We start from the raw sequence: 18,458 nt of genomic DNA, 5'->3' as shown, positions 1-18,458 counted from the left end.
ATGATTTCGTATGTGGAGTGTCTGAGTGGCGAGGGGGCGGGGCCTGGTGTGGCGTCGCGCTGTTGGAACCCGGGTCCCGATGAAGAGCTAGATGAGCTTCTTCCTCGCAAGATGGCCGCCCTGCAACCAAAGACAGAGGGCAGCCTGCGCCGCCGCCTGCTCAGCGCCAAGATCCACCAGCACCACGACGCCGTCTGGCGGATGAATACAGGGGGCGTCGCCGACAGGCCGGGGTCCCCTACAGGTGACAGGAAGCACCAGCCCCCCCAACTTCTCTACTCCGGCAACAGTCCCTGGCACCACGCCCAGCAACTCCCAGCACGCCCCCACATCCACCCTTCCTTTACCCCAGAGGCTCATGGGAAACTATTCCTTGCTCCAGAGATCTATGGAAAACCCCACCCACAGACCGCACCCCTTCAGTCGCAGCGCCCTACGTGCCCCATCCTCACCCAGCGCTGCCGAACAAGCTCATGTCCCCCCACACCTGAACCCCGCCCCGGCTACACCATGTCCTTCCCGTCCTCTCACGGCGCCCTGCCCCCCTTCAGGGAACCAGCGGTGCCGCCGCAGTACCAGTATCAGCCCAGCAGGAGGCGCAGGACCAACTTCTTATGCTTCAGACGGCGTCAAGGGAGGAGCTCCAGGCTGGAAGCCACCCAAACCACGCCCCTTCTACACAGAGGTACTGCTAAGGATCATGGGTACTGGTAGAACTTTTTGAACCATTATTGCAAGAACTCTGACGCCCCTGCCCCAACGACCTCCGGGTCCTGAATGGTCCCCTGTAGCTGGACCATGAATTAATGATTAATGACCTGGTTACTCTTAGTCCAGCTGATCCTAGCTGGTTTGATTTGGCACTGCAGAGTCATGGTTGATCCTAATTTGGCTCAGTTTGGTCCTCAGTCCTACATGCTACGCCTGTGTGACCCAGTTTGACCCTGGATGGTTCTAAATAGCCCTGATTTACTCAATTAAGTCTTGAATGATCCCAAGTGTCCTGTTTGGCTCTGTTGGGTCCTGAATGGTCATTAGAACCCTGTTTTGGTCTTGATGGTCCTGGTAGACTGACGGACTCGGTTGGTCCTGTTGTTTATTCAGCTTCAGTCTAGTTTGGTCTTGAATTTGGCCCCAGTTAGCCTGGTTGGGCCCTGACTCAGAGCTACAGGTTTCATCAATAACATCAATGATTATTAACAAGAGTTTATGTCTGCTTCCTCAAAGTTCTTCATGTTTTAATGAGAAGATGAAATCAGACGCTCTCTGCTCTTACGTGTGTGTGTGTGTGAGTGTGTGTGTGTGTGTGTGTGTGTGTGTGTGTGAGTATGTTTGTGTGTGTGCGTTTGTGTGTGTGCGTTTGTGTGTGTGTGTGTGTTAGAGAAGGGATTAGCCTCAGCTCCATACGCTACGCTAATAGCTAATTCCTCTAACGGCAGATGAACAGGCTTCGGCAGCAGCTGCTTCCTGTTCGCTTCAACTCCGCCCCCCTGACCCGCACCTGGATCCCGCCCCTTCTGCCTTCCTGCTCTCTGATTGGCGACTGGTGGTTGACACGTGACTCTGCTCCTGTTTCTGATTGGACAGCAGGAACAAATCAGAACGTTTGTGCTCCGAGTGTTTCAGCTAAATTTACTCACAGTGTGACATGATGGTGGCGCGGCCTACTTCCTGTCTAATTAATCCAACTAATTAACGTGTGGCGAGGTGAAGACAGAGCGACGGACTGTCAGTCGTTAACTGAAGTAATGAGCTGCTCCACTGGCCCACATAGTCGACACACTTCCCACTGGCTCTGTCCCAGTTTGTCACTGGTGCTGATGAAGGTCACAACATGTCTTCACTCGATTAATGGGGATGTTTAGGGCCGATGATATTAAGGATGTATAATAAGATGTTCTTATTAAACCGACAGGACAAGACATTTTATTATAAGGTAGAGTTTAAGAAGATAATATACATCGTTTGTTTTAGAAGATAAAAGTTTACTTATTGACATTTAAGAAAAATACTCAAACATAAGATAAAAAACTATAATAAGCGGAAGAAACTTTATAAAACAACCGACAGTGTCTTGACAACGAGTTCCGTCTGTTAGCGTTTGAAGGGACAGTGAAACAACGATTCAATAAATAATAAAAACACATCCCGTTCAAAGTTAAAGGACGAGTTTCTGTTTCAAAGATTTTTATCTCCAACACGTCAGAGACACGCGTGTTTATTAATTATCAAGAGGAGGATTTCATCTCCACTGTGAGGTCCTCACATAGATAGAGACACAAGAACTGAGAGAAACACAGAGGACTACACTCACACTTTAAATTCTCTTTCTTCATCCCCTTCATCTACAAAGTGTGTGTGTGTGTGTGTGTGTGTGTGTGTGTGTGTGTGTGTGTGTGTGTGTGTGTGTGTGTGTGTGTGTGTGTGTGTGTGTGTGTGTGTGTGTGTGTGTGTGTGTGTGTGTTTTAATGCAGCATCGGGGTAACCTTCATCACCTGGTCACACACACAAAGGACACACACAGCTGCTGGCCTCTTGCCAAAACTCTGTGTGTGTCTGTGTGTGGTGGGTGGATGTGTGTGTCTGTGTGAGCAGCATAGAAACAGAGGCTGGAGAGAGAGAGAGAGAAGTGGGAGGAGAGAGAGGCGTCGCAGTGAGTCGAGCTGCATTACTGCTGCTGCTGCTCGCCCACCCTCTCACTCTCTCTCTGTCTGCTGCAGCCTCAGGAGTGTGTGTCTCTGTGTGTGTCTGTGTGTGTCTGTGTGTGTGTCATCATGGTTCTGATCGGAGCTGCGATCAAATCCGTCCTCAGGTTTCTGAACAAGACTCGAGGTGAGTGGGATGATGTTTGTTCCGGGCGAGCGAGCATCACTTGTACTTGTAGAGAGAGAGTGTTCATATTATCATATAGTTCTCATGACATCACATAACCCTGCCATCTGATTGGCTGACAGGACTCATCACTGGTTTACGGTTCCACCTCTTTGTCAAATTATGGCTTACGATGTTTTAGACAGTAGGTAACTATAGCAACCGTCTGTTAGCCTCCTCGAGGAGACGTGGAACCACCTCAAAGACCTCAGGCCTCAAGGAACCTTCTCAAGGAACCTTCTCAAGGAACCTTTTCCTCTCCGGTGCCAAACAAGGATCCATGGAACCAGCTGAAGGACTCCATGTACCTAACAAAGAACCCCTCAAGCACTGGGACCTCCTCACCGAAGCCTGGAGCCTTCCCAAGGAGAAGAAGACCTTCTCAAAGACACAAGTGAGGTTCTCAACATAGAGACATGGAACCAGCTGAAGCTCCAGAGACTTAGACCTGGATAAGCCCTTCCACACCTGGTGGTCTCCACAGGGAGTGTCTTCAACTGGTCTTGGTACCTTTTCCAAGACCCTGGATCTTTCTCTGAGATTGTTTATGTCTGGTACTTCTCATGACAGCTCCAGGACTCAGAGAACCCACCTGGGGATCTCTTTAAAAACCACTTGGCTCTCCTGCAGGATCTTCTGTGGCTTCTCAAGAACCCTGGGTCTATTTGAGGAGCTTGAGATTCTTCTGTAGACAAAGTTCAGGAATCTTTTGGGTTCTTTGACCTTGAAGTCGTGACTGAAGCATCTCGTCTGAGGCTCGTTTGTGACCCTTCAGGTTTCATTGGAGCTCCAGAAGGTTCTGTGGGTCCAACAGAGCTCACTCAGCTTCACTGGAGACCTGATTGGTCGTAGGTGTGACTGGTTGTTGGTCACTGTATGTCGGCCCCTGTGATTCGACGGCTCTTCAGGTTAAACTCCGCCCCTCACCCAATGTCAGCTCCTCCAAAGGTCCATCACAGGATCAGGCTGAAAATCTCTAATTCTAAAGTTCAGTTCACAAAAAGAATCAAAGTGATGTTGAACGAGGAGACAGGGTGTGACAGGTCAGGACAGGGGGCCGGCAGGAAGGGAAGGAAACAAGGGAGCTGTGGCTTTCAAAATAAAACAGCTAGCAAGGCAACATGCAGGATAAAATGGTGACAATAGTGGTGCTGCTCCTTCAAAATAAAAGCATCTAGAGCTGTGTGGGTCTGAAGTCACCTTGAGGAAGAGTGCTGCACCACTAATCATCACTGTGTGTGTGTGTGTGTGTGTGTGTCTGAACTGTGTTTGTGTCTCTGCAGCAGGGGACAGGGACAGTAAGTGGTCCGTTCACTACACTACCCAGAAGCCTCAGCAGGGTCTGGTCTTCATCCCGGGGAAGAGACGCTCGGGCAGCGTGGACGATCTGCGAGGTGAGAGGTCAAAGGTCGACTGCTTCCTGTGAGAGTGTGTTTTCAATTCATCATTTCAATATTAAAATTGATTATGGAAATAAAAGTAATTATTAGAAATTAATTCATTACTGACTAGATGTTTAATCGACTGATCTCATTGTTTAATACTGAGGAAGAGCCAGCTGCAGCACACACCCACACACACACACACACACACCCACACACACACACACACACACACACACACTCTGCTGCAGACTGCATCACAGCCGCTGCAGTGTCACATGTCACCTCCTCCACAAGCTGCTCATCTGCTCTGATATCATTTCATTCTGGATTAATTAAGTGATGGATTCATTAATTGATTGATGATTGACAGTCAGCATCTTTATCTTAAACCTGATTCATAGATTTTAGGTTTTTATTTCCTCTCTGTGATACTTTACATGTAATGTTGATTGATTGATAAACTCTTACTAACTATTGATCATATGATGCTTTTTCCCTTCTGTTATCTTTAATGTATGTCTGTGTGTGTCTGTGTGTGTGTGCGTGTGCGTGTGCGTGTGTGTGTGTGTGTGTGTGTGTGTGTGTGTAGTGTGGAACAGGCTGACTCAGCATGGCTACAGTGAACACGCCAGCTCACACCGCCGCCAGCAGAGCCCCGCCTCCCCTCTGTCCTCTGCTGGCCTGGACCAATCAGAGGGCAGCAGGCGCAGAGGATGGAAGGACAAAAGCGGGAAGATGGTTAGTCAAACACACACACACACACACACACACACACAGACACATACACCAACAAATGCACACAAATCTGCTATTCACTCATGAAAATAATGATTATTCATAATAATATTCATATTATTCATATAAATATTAAAATTTTCATATTATTATATTATTATCAGGCAACCTGCTGGTCCAACAGGGACGATGACACATTTATTCTATCATTTATTTTCTGTGTCACATGATTCACTTTGATTTATCTTCTGTTCCTCATTTTTATCGCCTCCTATCTTCACCTCCTCTCCTCTCTCCTCTCTCCTCTCTTCACCTCTCCTCTCCTCACCTCCTCTCTCCTCACCTCCTCTCTCCTCTCTTCACCTCCTCTCCTCTCTTCACCTCCTCTCCTCTCTCCTCCTCTCCTCTCCTCACCTCCTCTCTCCTCACCTCCTCTCTCCTCTCTCCTCTCTCCTCTCTCCTCTCTTCACCTCTCCTCTCCTCACCTCCTCTCTCCTCACCTCCTCTCCTCTCTCCTCTCTCCTCTCTCCTCTCCTCACCTCCTCTCTCCTCACCTCCTCTCTCCTATCTTCACCTCTCCTCTCCTCCTCTCCTCCTCTCCTCCTCTCCTCCTCTCCTCCTCTCCTCCTCTCCTCCTCTCTCCTCTCTCCTCTCTCCTCACCTCCTCTCTCCTCTCTCCTCAGAGATCCAGATTCTTGGACTTCCTCTCTCAGTCTTGTTTTTCAGTTTGTTTCAGGTTTTCAGTTTGGAGGAGAAAGGTAAACTCGGGTCAAACTAGACTAGTTTGGTTTAGACTAGTTTAGTTTAGACTGAACTAGAGTTTTCTCCTCCTCCCCCCTGAACACACCTCAGTAGATTCCACTAAGTTGAACTCTACCATCGGCTCTGTTGGGGTTAAACCAGACTTTACCAGGTTCAGTTAACCTGGGTCCAACTAGACTCTGGTTTAATGAGATGCTAATTGAACAGAACCAGAAACCTTACATTACATTAACCTCGTTAAACATGAACCCGACGTCGTTAGCTATCTACGTGACTCGTGACTGGTTGAACTGTCGTGAATGTTAAAGCTCGTTGTTTTGTCTTCAGTCGTCGACGTCATCAGAAGAAGACGAGAGGTTGATCCTGAACAACACTCGACCTCTGACCCCGCTGGTCCTGAACCCCGTCACCTCTCGCTGGGATGTCTTCCCCCCCGACAACGAGCCAACAGCCTATTTCGAGATGGAGGGGACATCTCGGCTTCCGACGCCGGAGGAGAAGATGAGGCGGCAGGCGGACGCCATCCCCGCTGATATCGTGGCCATTAATATAACAGGTAGAGGAGGGAGGTCCAGACTCGAGCCCTGACTCCTCCCCCAAAGCTGAGACGCTAAGGTTCTTCTTCTTCTTCTTCTCTCCGTCTGTAGGGGAGAGTTTTGATCGTCAGGCCAGTTTTCGAAGAACCGTGTCCAGCTGCGACTCGTTGTCCCACCGCCCCCGAAGCCTGAGCCGCCGCAAGACTGTGACAGGGATACCTGATGATGTCAGCAGTACGCCGGGTACAAGCTCCACCCTCTCACTCCTGCATCACATCTACTGTCAATCACTCCATCAATGAAAGTCTGAGTTCCTCCTTCTGTCTCCAGACTCGTCTTTGGCGTCCTCTGATCTCCCTGGTCAGTTCTCTCCCTCTGCGTCCTCCTGTGGCTCCGCCCCCGAGCAGGAGCAGGAGGCGGAGGACATCAGTAAGGATTCAGCAGTGCGAAGGATCCGGGCCCCGAGAGGAGCGGGGATGTCCAGCCTCATGGCCTCCCTCACCTCCTCCCCCTCACCAGGGCCTCTCCCCAGTCTGCCGACCAACTCCTCTCTGAGCTCTGAGGCCAGCTGTAACAGCGCCTCCTGCAGGACGCTCAGCGCCTCCTCGTCTTGCTGTCAGGTCAGTTTAGCAGAAATTATTTGAACTTCTAAAAACATTGAAGACAAAACTCTGATTATGTTTCTTTCTGCAGTCTCAGGATTTACAGGGTTTCTCCAGCGACCAGCAGCCTCTGCTGCCCTTTGACCCCCCAGCCAGAGTCGTCCCACTGTCCACCTCCTCCCCCGGCTCCTCCTCTCTTCCCAGCACTCCTAGCCGTCCCCTGGCACCAGAGTGGTCGTACCCCAGCGCTGAGCCGCTGAACGAGACTCCTCATGTCTCTCCTTCCTCCTCCCACTACCTCTCCTCCTCCTCCATTACAAACTCAGAGTTCAGCTACCAGGCTCTGGACGAGCAGGGCGACCCACAATCCTCCTGTGATGGGGGTTCGTACAGGGGGAACAGATGGAGCTACCAGCCGCTCTCCCCCAGTTCCAGCGTCCTCAGTGGTCCGACCGGGGACGAGTGGGCCGACGTCAGCCAGGAGACGAGATGTGTTTCTGGGGGAGGTTGGAGCCTTGACCCCCTCCTCACCTCTGGTCGCTCGTCTCCAGCGTGTTCAGAGTTAAACTGTGAGAGAAGAAGATCCAGCACCTCCTCCTCCAACTCTCGCTCCATCACCCACAGCATCTCCCTCCGCAAGTCCAAGCTCCCGCCTCCCCCGCCATTACGTGATGACTCCCTGCGGCGCCCCCGGCCTAATCGTAGTAAATCCTCCCGCTCCTTGTCCAGTCCTCGCCAGCAGGGCCGTCCCCAGAGCCTGGAAGACACCTCCCAGGGGACGCCTACCTCGTCCCCGGGGAGCTGCTACGACCCCTGGGTTCCCCGGACTCACACAGGAAGACGTCAGAGCGGTCAGAGCTGCGGGACGGTCACGACCTTTGAACCCTTAAACCTCCAGACAGCGACCTCTGCCGACTCCCCTCCCCCCAGCCCCCCCGTCGCCCACGTCCTTGCCCCCGGGTCTCCAGGCTCAGAGGAGGAGGGGCTTAGATTTACTCTCAACCCTCAAACAGTTGCTCCTTCTGGTCTGCAGCGCCTCGCGTCGCCCTCTAGTGGATACTCCAGCCAGTCGAACACCCCCATACCTGGCACACCTGTGTCCTCCCCCCTCTCCCCCTCCTCCCCTATCACAGTGAGTCCTGGAGCCTTTTCCCTCCCCCCGACCTCCCCCTCCTCCTCCTTCCCACTGTCGCTGACCAGGAAGGAAGGAAAGCCAAAACCTCCCGTACCGGAGAGGAAGTCCTCGCTCATTTCCTCGCTCTCCTCGTCCTTTTCTTCCACTTCCTCCCTCTCTTCCTACACTTCCTCTGAGTCGTCTACCAGACATCTTCTCCTCCCTCCTCCCCCTCCTCCTCCTCCTCTCCCAGATTCCTTCTCTCTTTCACCTTCTCTCGTCTTCTCCCCAATTCATCATTCTCCTTCTCTCTATCACTCTCTACCTGCCTCTCCACCTCCACCTTCATCTCTTCCTCCCCCTCCCCCTCCCCCTCCCCTTCCTCCTCCTCCCCCTCCTCCTCCTCTTCCTCTTTCCTCCCGTCCTCCCCCCCCGCCCTACTCCTACGTTATGCGGCAGATGCCTCATCAAGCTCTTCCGTTCATGTCATCGTCACCAAACTTCTCTCCTCCTAAATCTTGTCCCCCACCTCCCCCACCTCCTTCTCCTCCTCTTCCCCCAGCCCCTGTGACCCCCCTCCTCCCAACATCACTTATCAGGTCTCAGAACCGTCGTGTCAACGTGGCCACACCCACTTGTCCCCTGGTCACCGCCCAGGCTCTGCAGGGGGTCAAGCTTCGCTCCATCAGGACCCAGGGAGCCTTGCTCAGTAGCACTGTGCTAGCCAATGCTAACAGGTCTCATGCTAACCAACCAAGCAAGGAACCTCCACTAGACAGGCCTGTGCTAGCCAATGTTAACTTGGCTAACACTGATGTGAAGCTAGCGGAGGACAGATCACAAACCACTGGTTATTACCTCAGAGGTAATGAAGACAAAACCACTGAAGACGTGTCAGCTCATGCTAATCCTGGTAGCCTGGCGTATGCTGATGTTGAGCTAGCTGGGAATGCACCACAAAATGCTGTCTATTACCTTGCTAGCAATGACGCTAAAACACCCAGAGCATCAATGGCTAAAGCTAGCACTCCTAGCCAAGCTAACACTCAATCAGATAATGATAACTGCAACCAAACCAAAACTGAGACGATTTCACTCAACAACTCAGCGTTCACTCTTCTTCAGAGCCCACAAGGTTTGATTTGTAGCACAGCGGCCAACCAGAGACTCTCTGGACCTCAGGTGACCACTGCTCAAGATGTCCTGACCAATGAGAGGAGAGATTCAGACCTGTACACTACGCTAACTAACAATCAAGTCCCCAGTCCTGATATGCCCTGGGTCAACATGTCTCAGGGTACCAGCAAAAACCCTCTCGACTTAATTACCCAACGTCCAACAGATGCTAAGCTAACTGAGCCTGGAGAGAAACAAGGAAACATCAAAGATTCTTCTTCACGTTCTCCGTCACGAACAAATCAAAAGTCTCACAGAGGAAACAGGACAATGACGTCAGAGAGAGAAGACGTCGTCCGGAATGATTCAGACGTGTTGAGCCACAGAGCAGCTGATAGAGATTCCTCAGAAGTTCGTGATTTACAGCTGAGAAATGACGTCTTAACGATACGAAGCCCAAAGGAGCTCCGGTCCCCGGAGAAGCCGTCGCTGCCGAAGAAGCCCGACCTTTGCATTCCGGGTTTCATGGCATCTCCTGAAGCCCAACGAGGACCAGGTGGACAAATCACCTCGTCCTATCCTGGGCTCGAGAAAAAACAGCCGCAGCTTCCTATTGGTGCATCTTCACCAAAACACTTTATATACACAACAGCTGTCGGAACAACTCCTGACAAAATGTTGACACGTGCAATAAACGCAGCTACTGGTGACATCATTGCAGCTGACCGCCCCCCTCCGAGGCAGAAACCACCGGTTCTTCACGAGAAGCCAGATGTTTCATCGACCTCTTCCAGAACAAAACCACTTTCAGCATCTCAGAATCAGAAGGAGGCGTCTGAAGGAGCATCCGAGGCCTGTGGCGCTCTGGATGTCACTGGTGCGCCATGGACCCAGAGCTCCAGCCCCACTGGGATTATAGACACCAGTGGCTCTAGATTCACGTTCAATGGGACCGTGGGTACTCTGGAGGACTGTGGCACCTCAGGAGCGTGGAGATTCTTGGAGTCATCAGGACCTCCGACCCGGACCGGAGCAGCAGACCCTGGTTGTCCTCGGATCACGAGGACGAGACTTGATGAGGACGAGAAAACTCTTCACAAGAGGATGATGAGGTCGTCGCTGGCTGAAGATGAAGAGGAGGATCACAAGATGGAGGAGAGAGTGATGAAGACAACGATGATGATGGCGTCCTCCATGAAGAACAAAGTAAGGAAGAAGAGGAGAAGGAGGACAGGGGGGCAACTGCTTATGATGTCATCAACTAGGGAGCCCTCCCTCTCATCGTCTTCATCCTCATCATCATCTTCATCCTCATCTGGTGATGAAGATGTGATGAGAGAAGGAAAAATGCAAACAAGGGAGGAAGTGTCCGGTGCTCTGATTGGTCAGAGCAGGTACCCCCTCAGTAGCGCACTGTCCTGTGACAGCCTGCAGGGGGAGCTGTGGCTTCCAGACCTCCTGATACAGGAACCAGGGTTGAGGAAGGAGGACGGACGACCTCAGGACGGTGAGATCACTTCCTCTTATTTAAATTCAATATTAAAACCCAATCAACAGAGAAGTTTAAATGAACGTCCATCTTTGTTTTTGTGTGCAGCTGATTTGTTCGAGAGAGTTTCAGCAGATCAGATGTTCGTCTCTGGTCGACCACGAACCACCGAGGATCTGTTCACCTTCATCCACAGGTAGGAAAACCCTCTGTCCACCTCACTGCTCATCCTGCAACGTGTCCACCATGTTCTCACCCATCTGCCTGATTCTCCCTCTGCCGCTGTGGAGCAGTGCATTATGGGAAGGCACAGCATGAAGGCCTGGGGTTTGGCTGCAGGTAAAGATGTGATTGGTCCCTGAAGGTGTAGCTGATGGAGTGAAGGTGTGACCGCGGCAGAGTTCAGTAATTAGCACCCAGTTGTCTTCATTAGCTTATTGTACAACTAGAACCTGTTGGTTTGTCCCACAGAGAGAAAACCCCTCGTTTCCTGAACTCCTCTGTTCCTCTAGTTTCCTCTCGTGTCGCTCTGTGTTGGTAGAGTCGAAGGTTCCATCCAGTGTCCCCTGCTCTTCATCTGCGTGACCACCACGGGCCTGGATTCACAGAGAAGAGCAGCTTCTGGTCTCAGGTCAAAGTCAAACCACGTGTTCTTCTGTTTGTCTCAGGTCAAAGAGGAAGATGTTTGGAAGAAGAGATTCAGAGGACGACACACATTACCCCTCCTCCTCCTCCTCCTCCTCCTCCTCCTCGGTGACCCCCACTGACCCCTCCCCCCGACTTGCAACATCTAGAGGTCAAAGGTCGAGGAGAAGCGAGAGCTTCAAGGCGCTCTTACTGAGGAAAGGGAGTCGTTTGGATTCGTCTTCACGTATCTCTGCTGTCGAGCGGCTTCGCAGAGTGTCTTCTCCTGCCGCTGCTACTGACCACCAGGGGGCGCCGGCACTGCCACGAGCAGCACGCCAGCCCAGCAGTAAACCCACAAACTCGTCACACGCCTCAGACACACATGACGTTGACATGGCGTCTCTCACGTCTCCCTGCACGAACTTGTCTGTGACGTTTTGTTTGAGACACAATCCCCTCCTCGTCACCTCCTCCTCTTCCTCTTCCTTCCTCTCCTCCTCGCGACCTCGCTCCCTCACCCCTCCCTGCTCCAGCAGCCGCCGCTTCGCCGCTCGCTGCCGCCTCTTCGCCGCCCCCATGGCCGCCATATCTGAGGGGGGGAGCGAGGAGGAGGCTGAGGACGATGAGGTTTTCGAAGTGGAACTAGTCGGAGAGGAAGACTTCCTGAAACCCTTTTAGATGCAGATTTGACAGGAAGTGAACGTTGATGAGGAAACTGTCCCGACAGGTCCAGGTTCTCTTCAGGTCCCAGTCCACGTGTCCAGGACCTGAGCCGGATCTTCATCAAACTGAATGTGAATCCCAGTCGACACGTCACAGAGCTGCAGCCGCTCAGTGGTTCTTCTCCACGTGTCTTCTCATCTGGAGGAAACGGATCAAATCCTGATGAATGTGAAACGATAATAATCATGTAGTTACAGACTGTATGAGAAATAATGACGTAGAAATGATTTTGCACAAAAATTATCTTTAAACTTTAAACCCTCTAGTTAATATTTGAGCATAACTATAAAAACTTATTACGTTTGTATTTATGTGTAAATATAGAAAGTGTCTTGATGAAAGTTTGAGGAACTGAAACAAACCTATTCAACTTTCTAATCTTTTTAAGATTTAATGTAACTCATCATCTGAGACTGAAGCTAAGCAGAATTATAGAAAGAGAGAAAATAAAGAAAATAAGAAAGATGAGGAATCAGATTACCTGCACGATAATCTGGTTTATGTATAATTATCTTATTGATATTACTCAGCCTGACGCTCTAATGAATAAGGGATCCAGTTGTAAATACAGCTGTTCTTCTTCACTCTCTTGAAGTAGTGTGTGTGTGGGGGGGGGGGTAAACGATTCAGGTTGAGGATCATTATCATCGTCTGTGTGGAACGTTCAGATTTATTCTATTAACTTTAAAGATGAAATCCCAGAGATGATAAAGAGAAAATGAGAATAAAGAGAAACATTTCAATGTAAATCAAAAAAACTGTACGAAACAAGGCAGAAATAACAATAAAGGTCAATTTCCAGAGTTATTTGTTTTGTTTATTCACCATTAAAACTTTTATACTAATAAAACAGTTTGAACTCTTTTATTTTGAAGGTCTCGTGCTCTTCAAACTCCGGTCCCGGCCACTGGGCGGCGCTGTGGTCCTGGTTTGTGCGTTTGTTACGCTCTCTTGTGTTGGTTGCTGGTGGTTCGGTGGAAGCTGCAAATATGTGTGATCCGGATCCTCGGGTTCCTGAAGCCGCTTCGGGCCCTGACGAGGTTTCAGAGGGATTTTCCAGAGGTTGTGATGAGGTTCAGCAGCTGTTCCGCACATTTCATGGTTCTTTAGGAGATTTAAAGATATTTCGGGGGAAGTTCCAGCGGAGGTTTGACAGTTTTCACGTTGTTATGGAGGTTCTGACGGATTCAGATGGCTAATGTTCTCCTGCTTCGAGACGTTCCAGAAATCCAGATGTTCTCCAGGAGGTTCTGTGGTTTTCTACAGATGTCTGAGACGTTTTGGGAACTCAGGGGGTTTGATGGACTAACATCACAGTGGTTCTCTCAAATGGTTTCAAAGCTTCAAGGCTTTCTTCATGAGGTTTCTGAGGTGTTTATAGAATGTGTTGAGAGGATAGGAGCAGATTTCAAACGGAGGTTCTCAGGACTTTCTGAAGGTTCTCGTGAGTCTCTCAGGGTTCTTGTCCTTGAGGTGTCAACTAGAAGGTGGTTGTGGTTCTCGGTCTTTTAAGAGGATGTAGAAGTTCTTTAAAAAGTTTTGTGAATTCATGAGGACATTTGAAGAACCATCATGAACATCTTAGTGAGTTCTTTGGATGTTCCTGAGGTTCTGGACCATTCTCCGTGGTTCCACGAGGACGTTCTGCCAGCCAATGAGAGGAGTAGAGTGTCATTACTAACATAAAAGTCTTGTTGGTCACTGAGACGTGCAGAGAACAAGTGAGTGTGTGTTGGTGCGAGCGCCGGCAGCTGTGTGTGTGTGTGTGTGTGTGTGTGTGTGTGTGTGTGTGTGTGTGTGTGTGTGTGTGTGTGTGTGTGTGTGTGTGTGTGTGTGTGTGTGTGTGTGTGTGTGTGTGTGTGTGTGTGTGTGTGTGTGTGTGTGTGGCAGCAGTCAGATGAAGCAGTCGCACAAACATCTGTATTGTGAGGGCGCCGCAGCAGAGCGAGTCCCGGAGGAACCACACAATCTGTGATGGTTGTTATTGGGATTTTTATGCTTTGCCTCCAAAAAGACACGAGGCATTTTATTTCTGTCAGCGCGGCCGAGGCCTGAAACCAGGACACGTGTGGCCGCCGGGCGGGGGGGGGGCGAGCGGCTGCCAGGACGACGAGTCGAACACGCCACGGAGTCAAGAGTCGTGAGGTCAGACGTCTCTGTGACGACCCCGTCTGACCTTTGACCCCAGCTTTTAATCGTCCGGTTCTTCAGCTTCATCACTTCTTCTTCTCAGGATTCATTTTGTTAAAGTGTAACACTCATGTAACTAAGTACATTTACTCAAGTACTGTTCCTCAGTACACATTTACGGTACTTTTCTACTTCCTGTTTCCCGTGAGAACTTTAGTCACAAACTTTGAATAAACATTTCATTTAATAAGCCATAGATTTCATGGTTCACTTCACTTGATGAACCATTCCAGATGTGACACTCTCGTCTCTAATCATTAAATATTCAATATATTCAATATTACTTTCCATCGCGACGTCAGTTTTTACACTCGATCGATTCATTGAGAAATAATCACCAAAGTGTCTCATGCTTCAGTTCAGATTCAAATGATTCAAATCTTTATTTATTCTGAAGTTTCTGGATTTATTAAATAATGAGAGACTATTCAGGGGATATGTTAAAAATGTCAATGTGGTTTAACCATAGAAGAATAATTAACCCTATCACACCACATCCTGTAGTTTGACATTATCTTACGTCTGTGTCCATGAATATTAAATCAAATGACCGGAACATGAATATTATCATTGATTTGAGAGCAGTCAACTTCCTCGGGGGGGTAACCACCACTCGCGGAGCCGTTTAGCTAATTTGTGTAAGAAAAGCATGTGACAGGAAGTGAGGTCACATAGAAGAACCCATGATGATCACAACTGCTGCGTGTTGTGTTAGTAACTCTTAGAATAAATAAAGATCTGATGTTTCAGGCTCTGACCCGGGAAAACATTCTTTATTCATCATGAGTCCAACCTTTAAACCTGGTTCCTCCATGTGTGTTCCTGATGAGGATCACAATCAAACTCAGACATCAGGAGTTCATGATGCTGATCCAACATGTAACAGGAATTAAGTGTTTGCTGTTGTTTTGATTAACTTGATTAACTTCATCAGAGTGTTTCTGTTCCATCCCTGATCTCCATGAGGAATCTGCAGGTTCTGTCCCAGTGACACTCTGACAGGAAACACTACAGAACTCTGTTTCCCTCTGTGCTAACAAATAAAACACGATGTTCACTTCATCTGTTCACTGTCACGCTTGATTCCCGGGCCCACTCTCCTCTGGCTGAAGCATCAGGTGGTGTCACTGGTGTCACTGGTGTCACTGGTGAGGGTCGGGGGGAGTAAATGCTATTTTTCATAAAGAAATCAAATGTGGGACAAACTCTAATCTTGTACTGCAGAGAAATAACATAGTTCTAATAGTTTGAGCTCAGCATGTCAAAGAAAACCAAAAGGATCTTCAGCTTGTTTCCTGTTCTCTACTGCAAAACTCACAGAGCTCCATTTGTACAAGAAGATCCACAGCCTTTGATCCTGCTCTGGATCATGTTGGAGAATAGAATCAAAGCTGATTGAAGCTTGAGGCTTTGACTCCAGGTTTCAGGAGGATCAGAGAAGATGACCAGGCACTGCTGAGAGGAGTTGGTCAATCAACGCTCCTGATTCAAGAGACAGCAGGAGATCTGCTGCAGGAGGAGCAACAGGAGGAGCAGCAGGAGGAGGAGAGACACAGGAGTGACCCTCATGAAGGAGCAGACACCAGCAGAAGCTCCAGGTCCTTTGAGGTAGAGTTGTGAATGGATGTCTGTGGTGAAGAAGCTGAAAAGCCCCTGGTTGCTCTCGGGCTGCTGGGAGACCCCGTGGTGTGGTCTGTAGAACACAGGGTTCTTCAGGTTCCACAGGTTCCACAGGTTCCACAGAAGTCTTCACCAGATGCTTTAGGAGTGAAGAGAAGCTCTCCTGGTTCTCCACAGACGAACGGCCTGGAAGACGTGACAGAGGTTCCTGGACACGTTTGTTATATCTGACACAAGTTCAGACCGGTTTTCAATCGTTGAATCAATAATGAAATATCAAACAGTTTACAGATGACCAGGGTCAGAAGTGGTTCTCCAGGGTCAAACTGGGTGACGGGGCTGGGGTAAGATCAGGTTCTCTAAGAGTTTCTCCTCCTGGAGGAGAACGTCTGAGAGGGCCGGCCATGGAGAAAGGGTTTGAAGTTTCTCAAGGACGATCAAGAGGTTGTTGGAGAGGTTCCAAAGTGGGCGTGTGCTTAATGTTAGAGAGCCGTGGAACAGGTCGGGAGTTAATGGACGTGAGAAACTGAAGTGACCTGCATGAATAAACAGCCTCCGCTCTGAGATCCAGGACCTCCTGCACTCAGGTCTGAGGAGAAGCAGGTTTCAAAAACATCCACGTGTCTGTGTATATATTCATATTTATATTAATATATATATATATACACACGTGGATGTAATACAAACACACATGAGCAGACAAACACAGTCCTGATGATTCATGATTCCTGCTAAATCACCATTCTTACAAACTAATGTGAAATGTGTTGACATATTCACACACACACACACACACGCACACACGCACACACACGCGCACACATACACACACACACACACTGGGAAGCTGAGTGATTTGATATCTGATGGAGCAGATGAACAAATAAGGGTGGAACTCTGAGAACAGAAACTCTTTCACATTGTGTGTGTGTGTGTGTGTGTGTGTGTGTGTGTGTGTGTGTGTGGTTGTGTGTGTGTGTGTGTGTGAACTTTTGCCATCTGGCTCGTTTCCAGTCATTACTCTGTGAGTCCGTCAGTGTGTAGTGTTGTCGTACAGTGTGTGTCTCTGGACCTTCTGTGTGCTGAGTGAGTGTGTTTGTGTTGCACTGGGTTGTCTCATCATGTTGGAGTCGTGACCCGTGTTGAAGACTCCCTGTGTTATGGAGGCAGAACTCAGGAAGTGAAAATGTCAAACTTTTTAAACCCTCAAAATCAAAAGCCATGCTGGGGGGGGGGGGGGGGGGGTCATCTCAGCTATGGGCCATCTCAGCTTGGGGCCCCAGGCAGTTGCTGGTTTTGTGAAACCTGTTGCGACGCCCCTGCTCGAACAGTGAGAGATTCTGATCGAGTTTTTAAAGTTTGTTTGTTTGTGGGAAAAAGTTTTAACGTTAAATTGATCAACATGGTCCGGATGCTGCAGTTCACTGCCCGTCCACTAGAGAGAGCGCTGCACTGCGCAACAGCTGCTGCAACATCTGGCAAAGTTCACCAACATCTGCACGCACGCGCCTCCCTCCTGTATTTCCGTGTGAGGATGAGGCTACTCCTGCAGAGGAGGAGCAGGAGCGCGCATCTCGCACGGAGCTGAGCAGGAGAAACACACTCGGTCCTGCAGCTCCTGCTTCACTGGAAGTCTTCCCGTCGGTCCGCAGATCAGGGTCCTCAGCGGGTCCATGTGTGGAGCCGGAGGAAGGAGCGGCTGAGGAGGAGGAGGAGGAGAAGGAGGAGGAGGATGAAGGCTCCAACGCTCCGTGCGCTGCTCAGACCCGACACCGTCTAAGATGCCACCGGGCCCCCGAGCTCGGCACGCGGCTCGGACCCAGAGTAACCCGGGATAACTTTACACAGCTACACAACTACACAACAAGTACACATCAGAGAGGAGTCCCTGCCCGGGACGAGCCGGAGGGAGAAGCCGGGATCAGCGCGTCCTGAGCGGCCAGAGGAGCGCACAGAGCCGCGGAGAGAAGAGCGCAGGTACAGGATCTGATCCCAGTTCTATCACCTCTAGTTCTATGTCTTCACTGGGTTTCGATCAAGAAGAGTTTTCATCTTCTCTAGAACTCTGAATTAATTTCTATCTCTCTACCTCTCTGTCTATCCATCTCTCTCTCTCTCTCTCCATCCCTCTATCTAATCTATTGATGTGTCTATAACTTGTAGAAAAAGTGTAAATAACGCATTTAAATTGAAAATGTTCTAATTTATCTATGAGCCTTTGTTTATTGTTTACTCAGTTTATGAGACGTTAAATCTCTCGTACAACAAACCTCCATAAATGTGCCACGCCCCCTCACATGCCCCCGACATGTGTCGCTACACTTGCGAAGAACAGTCGGCAAGCGTGTGCTACAGCTAACGTTGCTATCTGTATGCTAACGTTAATGTCGAAGAATATTTTTATCCTTTAAAACTTTTCTTACGTGTGGTCATCAGTTTGTTTTCTGACTTCTCGTGTTACTCCACCTAGTGGTCAGGTGGGGGATGACAGGCGGTGTAAACACAATGAAAGGCTTAAATCAGACCGAGAAGCCGGACCTTTCCTTCACATCACATGGTCTTCATCAGAGAGTTTTAGGATGAGGTCGTTGTGATGAAGGTCGTGTGAAGTGATGAAGAGCTCCGGCTCGTCCACGTGATGCTTCCTGTTGTGTTCAAGTGTGTTTGTGTTTCTTCAGGTCCTCGGCC

The 18,458-nt window shown here is 49.6% G+C and overlaps 1 protein-coding gene across 1 annotated transcript; it reads left to right on the top strand.

Annotated features, from left to right (window-relative positions):
• nhsl1a (NHS-like 1a) lies at positions 1–11,915 on the top strand. The gene is made up of 11 exons (XM_053417591.1): positions 1–685; positions 4,155–4,265; positions 4,846–4,994; positions 6,081–6,309; positions 6,401–6,532; positions 6,620–6,909; positions 6,983–8,023; positions 8,096–8,202; positions 8,605–10,628; positions 10,719–10,806; positions 11,279–11,915. Exons 1-11 carry the CDS (start codon positions 1–3, stop codon positions 11,913–11,915), a joined length of 5,493 nt encoding a protein of 1,830 aa, XP_053273566.1.
• Positions 11,916–18,458: the final 6,543 nt, after the last annotated feature.

The sequence above is a fragment of the Pleuronectes platessa genome, chromosome 24, assembly GCF_947347685.1.
Source record: "Pleuronectes platessa chromosome 24, fPlePla1.1, whole genome shotgun sequence".
In the NCBI taxonomy this organism is placed as follows: domain Eukaryota; kingdom Metazoa; phylum Chordata; class Actinopteri; order Pleuronectiformes; family Pleuronectidae; genus Pleuronectes; species Pleuronectes platessa.
Note: the sequence above shows the minus strand (reverse complement) of the source record. Positions and strands in the feature narration are given on the sequence as shown.